Source organism: Symsagittifera roscoffensis, chromosome 8 (genome assembly GCF_963678635.1).
Source record: "Symsagittifera roscoffensis chromosome 8, txSymRosc1.1, whole genome shotgun sequence".
Classification (NCBI taxonomy): Eukaryota; Metazoa; Xenacoelomorpha; order Acoela; family Convolutidae; genus Symsagittifera; species Symsagittifera roscoffensis.
The window spans coordinates 3,828,483-3,840,315 of record NC_087069.1 but is presented as its reverse complement, the minus strand read 5'-3'; the positions used below and the strand labels follow the sequence as shown (position 1 = coordinate 3,840,315).

At 40.3% G+C, this 11,833-nt stretch overlaps 1 protein-coding gene across 1 annotated transcript; it reads right to left on the bottom strand.

The window, feature by feature from the left end:
- Positions 1-288: 288 nt before the first annotated feature.
- On the bottom strand, positions 289-11,401 carry LOC134853216 (uncharacterized). The gene is made up of 4 exons (XM_063869176.1): positions 10,918-11,401; positions 10,288-10,433; positions 2,477-2,604; positions 289-706 (listed from the first exon to the last, which is right to left on the bottom strand). The coding sequence occupies exons 1-4, from the start codon at positions 11,076-11,078 to the stop codon at positions 368-370; spliced, it is 774 nt and encodes a 257-aa protein (XP_063725246.1). The 5' UTR covers positions 11,079-11,401; the 3' UTR covers positions 289-367.
- Positions 11,402-11,833: the final 432 nt, after the last annotated feature.

Below are 11,833 nucleotides of genomic sequence, written 5' to 3'. Positions count from 1 at the left end.
CTACTTGCACAGTAACCCGCCACCCTGGTTTCAATTTGAAAGCATTCACTGCCTAATGTATATGCAAAATTTCACAAAAAGTCTTCGAAAAAATTAAAACAAAAAACTTTTAAGTGTGATAGAAAAATTCATTACTGGAAAACGCGTAGTCTTTTGACAGATTTGGTTGCTCCTAGTCAACAATTCGGCTTTGATACGCCAAAAAACCGATTACTGCTGTTTTTTTACACGCGGTTGCTTGTTTTGGCATATTAAGAATAAATTTTAGAAGTAAATTTATGCAACAAAACTAACTGTGAAAATTGACATCATCTGCAAAAAAATCGATCAACATATACAACAGGTACAATCTCATAGTTCAATAGTTTTAGCTTAGTAAGGATTTGGGAACGGGTTCATCTGGTACGTCTCGGCGCCGTCTCAAACCGATATCAAGTGCTCCTAGTTGGTCTTCAACTTGTTGAACTGGAGGTTTGCGGCCACAGATCCAGGGATTGTCAAAACACATGACATTCTCTTTGAACCAGCCGAAGGTGAGTTTGGTGTGGTATTGCAGATCGTCCTTTCGGATTGTGACAAACTCTCCGAGGCTGAGAATTGGGAGGAGGAAAGTGTGACCGGTAATCCGCCCGAACACTTTCAGATTGCCCGGGCCAAATCCAATCTCAGTTATGATGTTCACACAGAGGCTGGGAATAAACTTGGCCTGAAAACATCGAAATAAGCTATAAATATAAAAATATTAAGCAAGGATAGCCGATTACTGTACAAGTAGCACAAAATGTTCTGACCATAGTCTTTAAAAAACAAAAAAAAACACTTTTTTCTTCAAATTAGTGGTTTTTTCTAGGAGGTGTAATAAAAGGTTCCGACGCAACACTATATTTTAGGCATATTCGACAGTCAAAATAATGTAGGCCAAAATGAATTTTTTTATTCCTAAAAGGGCTTTAAAAATCTCCAAACACGAATTTTACTCGAGAAAAATTAAAACTAAGCATTCTCATAGAGGCGCTTCGCAAACACTTACGAGAACACGACCAAAAAGCAGCTCTATCAAGTGAAATAAGAAAAAAAAGAAATAAGCCTCGGATTAGCAAAAATTCGGCTACGTGTCCGATTCGAATCTGCAACCTACCAACTAACCACTCAGCACATATGATATTATACTGCTACCGCAGCCTACCGATTCAATAGAGCCACCAAAACTAGGACTTCTGGTTGCGACTTGGGTTGGAAAAAAAAAAGAAAGTTCGTACTAATACACTTTGCTTCGCAAATATAGTTAGCTATAGTAAACGTCCTTAATTAAGAATAATTAAGAGTGCTCGCTCGCTTTACTCGCTCGAATTGAGACGAAAAAACAAACATAGCCAATCAAAGATCGGAAAAGAGAATTGAACTCAAGTAAGCAAAAAAAAATACACATTCTTCAACTTCCGAATTTCAAAGAAAAAATAGATGCCCTTTAAGCTCTTTTAATTCTAGAACAATTTATGATTGGCGCTTTTTGATAACATGAACCCGATTTGAAAAAACTGGATCAATAGGTAAAGTTATTATTCCACTGGAAAGTCTTAAGAATAAATGCCACTTTCGAAACTAGAAATCGTTCACATTTACGTTTTTTTTGCTCTAATTCGACGTTTATATTTGGAGAGTGCTATTTACGTCACTTTCAGCAGATGAATTTCAATTGAACTCAAAAAATGCATTATATCTAAGTGCAGCAATATTTTAAGACTCTTCCCGAAAAAAAAAAAAAAAAATTCAGCAAGACCTATATAAGAGTCTTCACTACGTTCATTACTCTTAAAAATTACAAACCGGATTTACTCGAAACTAGGAAAACGTTTTCAAAGGCTTTAATGTCCATCGAATCACGGCTAAAAGTGTTTTAATGTGATATATCCCCAACTCTCTCCGATATTAATTTGGCGTGGAAAACAAAAAAGACGCAAATTACAATTGAAAAAGTCAAAATTGAAAAATCGAATTTATAAATCGAAAATAGAACTAGTTCTACTCAGTTGTTGAAACTATAGAAAATTACCCTTTCTTTGCATTTTTGCAAATAAATAAAACAAACGGAGCGATATCGAAAAAAAGGCTATCGTCTAGGCCTCTCAACCGGAAAGATGATCGGAACGCATCATTCTACGTTGCAAGAGGGAATTTTTTCGTTGAGATCGTACAATTTGTAAGATGTTGTTCCCTTTTCTCTAATCCCAACTGGTCCTAACTAATTATAACTCAGTTCATTTGAACCGTTAATAGCAAACTTAAAAGATTTGAACAAAAAAAATGTTTTTTTTTATCAACGTGAACTTAACCTACATAAAGAATTAGCGAACCAACAAATCGGTGTTACTATCCTTTTCGGCGCTAATATCGACTATTTTATTTCACATTCGCTTTTTCTAAAAAACTAAATCCACTCTTATAAACAAAAAAAATTGATACGCGTGACACTGACTTTGATTAAGTTGACGTGTTTATTGTCTGTCGTGTAGTCTGTCATTTTCTCCATGTACTCTAGTGGAGTCAGTCCCATTCTCTGGCCATACTCCTTGTACTGGTCGGACTGGTAATTGCAGCAGCCTCCTACATGATAAAAACTGGGAATTGAATTAATTAATTTAAGGCCTTTTCAAGCAGCTACCGAGATTTAGATCGATTTTTTAATCTAAACAGTTTTTAATCAAAATGTGAACCAGTTTCGTCTATTCATCTACTAATATCTACAAGCCGCGTAAGCCATGAGTGGAACAGAACATGCTGCAAGTCTTGGGAATAATTTGCTACAAACTATACAGATTGCTATAAGCCATTGTAATCCATTATACTTGATTTTGACTGGGTTAATAACAAAAAAAATTGAAAAAATGAAATATAAAGGATCAAATCGGTTTCATCTTCTAAAGTGAAATTAAAATCCATTGGCCCGATTTTTTTTACTATCCGGTTCGACCGAAACTTCGAATCATGCAAACTTCAGATTAGAAAAAATTTTGACCCTACAATTTTGTCAATTTAATACATACTGAAGCTTGCATGAAACCTCTTTGAAAAGAATTTTTATCACATAAAATTTGTATAGCTAACATTTTCCCATTACGGGAAATCGAAAAAAAAATACTTGATCTACCTTATGAAAATTTTAAAAACTGAATAACTGAAGTTGAAACAATTATACAGCTAAATTCGATTTTATGTGATTTGCCGAGAAAGTATACGTTATCACCTTCACATAGAATGACCTGCAAAAAACGGAACGCTTTCAAAAAAGCAAGAAAATTGGACCTAAAAAATCAGTGGCTGGAAAAAGTGGCCTTTTTTGCAGATTTAGGTTTATCGTAACATATCAAATTCGAGTTTCTGGGAAAAAAAATTCCTGCAAAATTTATGGTGGAGCCGCTCATGCAGGGGGATTCCGGTGACCGGGTTTCTCGACTGAACCCTTACTCTAAAACTTGGCCAAGAAGTTTTCGAGAAAATGCGTGAGTTTCAAAAAAAAGTTCCAGGCTTCAAAAAGTTAATTTTTGCGGAAATCATAACAATTGTACTTAAACTCCAAGGCAAAACCGTTTATACCGGGAGATTTATATAACAATTTGTATCAATTAAATCCTTAATATCAGATTTGACAGGGACAAAAACTGTTAAACATTCAAAAATTTTGTTTTACTAAATCCATAACTTTTCTTCTCCAAAAGTTAGAGGACAGTTGCTGATGCCAGAAGGATTTCTTAACCTGTTCTCACGATTGAACCTTTGATATCAGTAATTTAAAAAACCAAAAATTTCATAAAACGGTTAACACTCAAAACGTTAAATTACTCAAAACTCATGTTTTCTAGGGCCACAACTGTTTGAGCAAAAAAATTGGGCGGGGTCGTTTACACGAGTGAGCTTCTTATAAATTGATTTTTCATTTAAAATTATAATCTCAGATTTGGCGAGGTAGTATACGAGAAAATAAAAAAATTTATAATCAAGTAAGTTTTTGTAACAAAAAATCGATTTAAATCCATTATTATCAGTTAACCATTTTTAAGCAAAACCCTACATAATCGTTCTTTCATCACCCTGAAATTTCATCCCCTTTCGTTAACCCCCAATTCATCGATTATAATCGAATCAAAATGGATTTTATTGCTTTGGAATTTAAAATTATCATCCAATTTTAATTGATTACTATCCACGAAACTCTCTGAATTACACAGAGGCAACGCTTCAACTTCGCAAACACTAGCAAGAAAGCGGCAGAGCATCTGGAGCAGTAAAATATTCAGCAACTTAAACTTTGCATAATAAACTCAGGCAACCACGCTAACTTTTCATGAAATGAACTAAAATGTATTCAACATAATTGCGTATAAATTATGCATTTCGAAAATCTCGCAGAGAGTTGAAAAATTTCTGAAAAACGATTTTAATCATTATTCAGTTGCCCGAAACAAACAACTTTTTTCGGTTCAATTAATTAAATTTAAAAAGCATCAATGTGTTAACCTATCACTAATCAAATGTCAAAGCACATGTTACAGTGCTGATTTCAATTAACCGGACAAAACGCGTTAAACTTGAAATTTAAAACGCGTTTTTCTCAAATTGGGTTGAGTTTAGGTGGAAAATTATGAAGACAAAACTTGCTTAAAACTTTAGCAGAATTAATATGGTAATTTGTTTTGCACAAAAATTACGCTAAAAAATACCCAGTCGATCACAGACATAATTATACCAAAGTGAGCTCCTGACGTAGTCCAACAAACTTTAAGAAGGGTATATTCTCTAAAAAAATTGCAAATCGTTTAAAACTTGTTTTTAAATAAATAGTTGGTATTTTTTTTTAAAAACCACCTTTTTTGTCTATCAAACAAAAATAAATTAACTTATACAAAGTTTTGGAGAATATACTCTTTTTAAAGTTTGATGGGCTACGTAAGGAGCTCACTTTATATAATTATATAATTATTACAAGGAGCTCACTGATATAATTATTGTTGAGGACAGACGAGCTCAATGCCAGACTAGTGAAATACCAGACCAAACTCAAGGTCAGACTTGAGCAATAGAAACCTAATTAAAGGTCAACTGGTATAAAACTCAATGCACTCAGACAAGGTCAACTGGTCTGCTGGTATTTGATAAACTAATTAATTAACTGGTAATTAATTAACTGGTACTATTTGATGCTCAGTTTGTCGTGTCATTTTATAAACACAATCTCAATTCATTCTTCAACAATCAGTATCTCTTCTCTCTCCTCAGTTGAAACCTCAGATAACTCTCAAACCTCTATCCCCTAGTCCTACTTGCTCTAACTCTGAATCTTAACAGGTTATGGGCCCAGATTTCTAAACTTTTTGATTTAATAATTATTTGATTTCTGTCAGAGTTTTTTTTAGCTTTTATCTAGCCTTTAGCAAAGCAGAGATGGACTTGAAACTGGCTGGATTCAGTGGAAAGTCTGAAGATTTTCCAGCTTGGTCGACGAAGTTTGTGGCACTGATGCATACCAAAGGCCTGTTCAGGACTGTGATGGGCAATGACGATCTACCAGAAGCTGAACCTACGCTACCTGAGAATCCGAATGCTGACCAGATGACGGCGTACAACACCAAGATGCAGGAGCGAGCTGTGCTGATCCAGCAGAGGAAAGACAACCGAAACACAGTGTGGTCACATCTAGCTCTGGTCCTGAACAACACCACACTGATGTACATCAAGAACGACTGCGTGGCTGCGGATGGCTATGGCGATGGGACGAAGGCCTGGAGACTGCTGCAAGAGAAGTTTTGCAGTGTGGAGAGGCCTACAGTGGTCAGTCTAGTAGGCCAGCTTGCGAAGCTGCGCCTAGGATCAGAGGAGGATCTCGATGACTACTTCGTTCGAAGTCAAGAGCTGATGACGCGGCTGAGTGAAGCTGGGGAAGCAATTACGGACACACTCTTCAATGCGCTCGTGATCAACGGACTGCCTGACAGCTTTGAGCATTTCGTGGTGCAGGAGAGCTTCCAGCCGGCCAAGACTTTTACAGAGCTGAGAACGAGGTTGAGGAACTATGATGACTCGAGACGAGCTCGATGTGGAGAGAAGACTGGGAATGGACACATAGCTATGCAAGCTGTGAGGAAGAAGAAAGGAGCGTCGGGTGGTGGCTGTTTTGTGTGCGGTCAGAAGGGTCATTTGGCAAGAGATTGCAGATCCAGAAGTGACAGTGGTCAATCTGGTGCTCGAGGCAGTGGCTCGAATGAAGCAAGTGGTCCAACTTCAAGGAAGCAAGGGTGCTTCAAGTGTGGACAACAAGGACACTTTGCAAGGGACTGCAAGCAGGCAAAGACAGGGTTCTTCAGTTGTTGTGCAACAACCTCAATGAAGGGAGATGATCTCATTGTGGATACGGGATGCACCGATCATGTAGTGCGCGACAAGGCTGTCTTCTCAAGCTTTGAGAAATGGGATGAGGGGACAACAGTTGAGAATCCGAACGGTACAATATCAAAGATTGAGGGCATAGGCTCGGTGGAAGTGGACATACGAGACTGTCAAGATGTGACGAGGAGCTACACTTTCCACAATGTGCTGTTTGTGCCGAGCTACAACGTGAATCTGATGAGTGTGAGCTCAGCAATAGCTAGAGGGTCTAGTTTCAGCTTTACATCAGACTCTTCTCATCTTGTGGCACCGGATGGTCGACGGCTACCAGTGAAGCAGCGCGGCAAGCTTTTCTTCCTGGAGTGCAAGTTCAAGAGGAACGCGATGACTCTAGCTACGAAAGCGAAGATGGAGACAAGTAGTGCAATGCTGTGGCACCGAAGGCTGGGGCATCTCAACAAGCATGATCTAATATCAGTTGTTGATGTCGGCGAGCTAGGGTTCTGCGAAGTGTGCACAGCTTCGAAGATGCACGAAGTAGCAATGCCAAAGAAGACAGAGAACAGGGCAACTGCAGTGGGGCAGCGGGTCTTCAGCGACATCCAGGGACCATTTGAAGTTGCGAGCATGCATGGAGCGCGCTATGCCGTGAGCTTCATTGATGACTTCAGCCGTCTGGCAGTGGTCAAGTACCTGGTTAAGAAGAGCGATACTCTTTCGAAGTTCAAAGACTTTGTAGCTGAGCACGGAACACCGAAGTGCTTGAGAACTGACAACGGAGGTGAGTATTCGTCGAATGCTTTTCGGATGTTCTGTAGAGAAATGCAGGTGAAACAGGAGTTTACAGTACCTAATACTCCGCAACAGAATGGCGTGGCAGAGAGGTACAACAGGGTGATAACTGAGATGACTCGATGTCTACTGGCCGATGCAAAGCTCTCAAAGATGTTCTGGGTACGAGCAATGTCAACGGCAGTCAGGGTTCGCAACTTGTGTCCTACATCCAGCAATGAGCATCGCATTTCATCAATGGAGATGCATTATGGGAAGCCATCGAAAGTCAACTACCTGCGAGTGTTCGGATGCCTGGCGTACTACCTGGACAGAGGAAACCGGCGGAAACTGGATCCGAAAGGCAAGAAGAGCAAGTTCATTGGTTATGACGAGGAGAGCAAAGCCTACTTGCTGATGGACCTGGAGACAAAGCGAGTGGTACGAGCAAGAAGCGTGACGTTCAATGAAGACATCATTCCAGACGACTTTCTGGTAGACAGTGAGCAGTCACAAACACTGGGTCTATCAATCGAGGGATGCATTGATGTAGAGGAAACTAGCACGAAGACCATCACTGAGTCTACCAATAAAGCGAATGATAGTGGAGCAGCAGCTTCAGTGGGGGTTACGGAAGATGACCCAGTCGAGACTGAAGAATTGGAACCACCTTCCACAGAGCCTTCAGAGCAGAGGCCAACAGAGATTCCAGAGCAGCGGTCAACTAGAACGCGGAACCCTCCCATCCGATACGGACTGGCTTACACTCATGCTTCAGTGATAGCACAAGAGCCAAGAAGCTACTTGGAAGCAGTATCTGGACCAGAAAGGGAGCAGTGGCTAGCAGCTATGGCTTTGGAGGTGCAGTCACTGAAGGCAATGGGCACCTGGACACTTGTTGATAGACCAAATTCTCGCAAGGTCATTCCTGGACGCTGGGTGCTTGCTGTGAAGAGAGATGCAATGGGACAAGTGGAGCGGTTTAAAGCCAGATACGTGGTGAAGGGTTTTATGCATGTGGAAGGACTGGACTTCAATGAGACCTTTGCGCCAACCTGTAAACCAGAAACAAAGAGAATACTACTGGCTTTGGGAGCGCAAGATGATCTTGTACTTCATCAGATGGACGTGAAGTCAGCCTTCCTCAACTCGCCGTTAACAGAAACTGTGTATATGGAACAGCCCGAGGGGTTCAGCAGCGGGGACAACCAAGTGTGTTTGCTACAACGCAGTATCTATGGGCTGAAGCAGGCAGGAAGGGACTGGTACCAGACGCTGAGCACGTTTCTTCTGGAGACTGGTTTCACTCGAAGCACCAATGACTTCTGTTTGTTCACGATGAGGGGAATGGATGATGCTATGATCTATGTTCTAGTATGGGTGGATGATATGATCATTGGCTGCAAACTGCAAGCAGAAGTTGACAGGGTGAGGGACCGATTCACTGACCGATTCAAGATGGATGATCGCGGTCCATTAGCCTGGTTTTTGAAAATGCAGGTCAAACGGGCACCTGGTTCTGTCACTGTGAATCAGTCTCGATACATTGAAGACTGCTTGGAGCGCTTTGGGTTGGCTGACTGCAAACCAGTAGGGACACCAGCTGATATCAGCACTCAGTTGACGAAGAAGGACTGCCCTGGAGCGGGCTCAGAAGAAGCAGTGGCAATGCAGCGTGAGGACTACAGAGGCATAGTGGGCTCGTTATTGTACATAGCCAAGCAAACGAGGCCAGACATCCTAGCTACTGTGACTCAACTTTCACGGTTTCTGGAGAATCCTGGGAGAACACACTGGGTGGCTGCTAAGAGAGTACTGCGATACCTGAAAGGAACCAAAGATCTGGAGCTGTGCTACATCAAAGATCCTGATGGGTTCAACCTTTATGGTTCAGCAGATGCTGACTGGGCTGGTGACGTTGATGACAGAAGGTCAACAACAGGCTACAGTTTTCATGTGCAGCGGTCAGGAGCAGCAATCAGCTGGAGTACCAAGAAGCAACCTACTGCAGCAATATCTACCAGCGAAGCTGAGTATCAAGCAATGGCAGCGGCTGTTCAGGAAGGCCTCTACTTACGATCCCTACTCAATGAGATGGATATGACGTGTGATGGTCCAACTGTGATCAACGAGGACAACCAGAGCTGCATCAAGATGTGCAAAAATCCCGTAATGCAGAAGCGTACAAAGCACATTGATGTCAAGTATCACTTTGTCCGAGAGCGGGTCGAGGATGGAACATTTGCGCTCGAGTACTGTCCAACCGAAAACATGGAGGCTGACTTGTTGACGAAATCCCTGAGCAAGGCAAAGGTGGATCAACATCGTCGAACGCTGATGGGTTGCAGCCTGACATTGGACAAAGCCAATTCAGCCTGAGTGGGGGTGTTGAGGACAGACGAGCTCAATGCCAGACTAGTGAAATACCAGACCAAACTCAAGGTCAGACTTGAGCAATAGAAACCTAATTAAAGGTCAACTGGTATAAAACTCAATGCACTCAGACAAGGTCAACTGGTCTGCTGGTATTTGATAAACTAATTAATTAACTGGTAATTAATTAACTGGTACTATTTGATGCTCAGTTTGTCGTGTCATTTTATAAACACAATCTCAATTCATTCTTCAACAATCAGTATCTCTTCTCTCTCCTCAGTTGAAACCTCAGATAACTCTCAAACCTCTATCCCCTAGTCCTACTTGCTCTAACTCTGAATCTTAACAATTATGTCTGTGCTCGACTGGGTATTTTTTGGCGTAATTTTTGTTTAACTAAGAAAAGCCAAAATGACCCATTTTAGGGGTAAAATTTTAGGCCCGAATTTCGCAAAAGAAATTACACCACAATAATTGTGCTAAAAATTTAAGCAAGTTTTGTCTTCATAAATTTTCACCTAAACTCAACCCTAGAGAAAAACGCGTTTTAAATTTTAAGTTTAGCTCGTTTTGTCCGGTTAATTTAAATCAGCACTGTATTATACTGCTAATTCATCCAATTATTTCAAATATGCCTCCAAAAGTAGCACTTTAAATGGCCATTTAGGTTAGAAAAAACTTCATCTTACTATCCATACTACCCTGCGCTCGTGTAATTATACAGAGCGGATACTAAATATCAAAAAAAAAGCTACTGACCCTTGTCGCTTCGACTGTGTGAGAGCCAGTTGATATCCTGGAACTGTGGCCTGACTATGACTTGGAATGCCCACTCGTCCGCAGGCATGGCCTCATGGTCCCCCTGGCTAACCTCGAACTGGTAATTCAGAAGACAGTAGTTTTTTCTGAAATAGAATTATTGGGCTCACTTTTTGTCTTCGCACCCCGTGTAAGAAGAATTCATCAGAAACCTTATTCAAAAGTTTTGAATAAGGTTCAAAAAATCAAAAATGTTTCAACTATACTGGAACTAACTTCTTGGATTTATGCTTAAAATTTGGAAGATTATTTTCAAAAAATTAGGCTAGGGATTTTCTTTTTTCGATTCTTTTGTAGAATGTTATAGTTCATCAAATATCAAAACTGAACAAGAGTATGAACATAAGAATAATAGGAGTCACAAAACTTTAAACAACCAGGCAGAAAAGTTATTTGGTACGACCTGCTTTCTCGTCACTCTAAATCTTATGTTAAGGCGTCATTTCAAACTTTTCTCGTCATTTAAAAATTTTTGAACTAGCGAGGACCAATTCGATTTTTGAGCTTTCAAAACACTACAAGATTGGGGGGGGGGGGGGGGAATTGTCTGTTTACCAATGAGAAACTCACTTCAGATTGAGACATGACTCTGAAACTGGGTCGTGGTTGGAAGGCAACGCGAACTTCAGTGACTCCCAATGGAGTGCAGGCATCGTCTCTTCCCACGTGACCTCTACACTAGCAGGGAAAACAATCAGGAAGAGAAAAAGAACGTGGCACCTTCCGCGCATATTCAAAATCGGCACAATTTCACAATATCTATTGATTGAAGATGAGCTATTGAGAATTGAGAAAACTAAAAGTTGTTAGAACAACTTTCGCAAATCGAATGACCAGGTGATTATTAATCCCGCCAATGTTCAGAGTTTGGAATTTGGTAAAGTTTGTCTGGCTTGTTTGAACAAATACGGAAAACTGGCTTCAAAAACAAACAAATTGATTGCATCTGAAGATGATCCCATGCTTAACACGGTGACACCTCTTGGCTTTGTTTACTTTCCGCGGTCAGGTGATTTGCTGATTAAACCGGCAAAGATTGAACCCTGACATTCGATGTTTTATGAAACACCCTTCGAAACTTCAATTCTTTTCATCCATTTTTGGAAAAAACTAACAATCAAACGGTAAACTCAAAACACAAATGAGCTCTGCATCATTAAAAAAAAACGATATTATTAGAACTAAAATTCCGGAGGTTATTTGTCTTTTCTTTGAGCAAACTCTTCGATGAAGGCTAAAAATGAAGGCGCGAGGGGCCACTTAGTTGACTAGTTGGTCGACTCCGTAAGGTAACCTCCCCTCCTCCCTTCCATTCCAAGAACCCCCCAAACCCGCTTTTGAGAATGAAGAGATAGAAATCCCCCTAGGTAGGGTTTTCAATATTAAGCTATGAAATTGTTAGTGTGCGAGCAAGAGCTGTAACTTTGCTAATTAGTTTCGATTAGCAATGGCAACCTACACAGGCAAGAGTGAATTTAACCTGAAA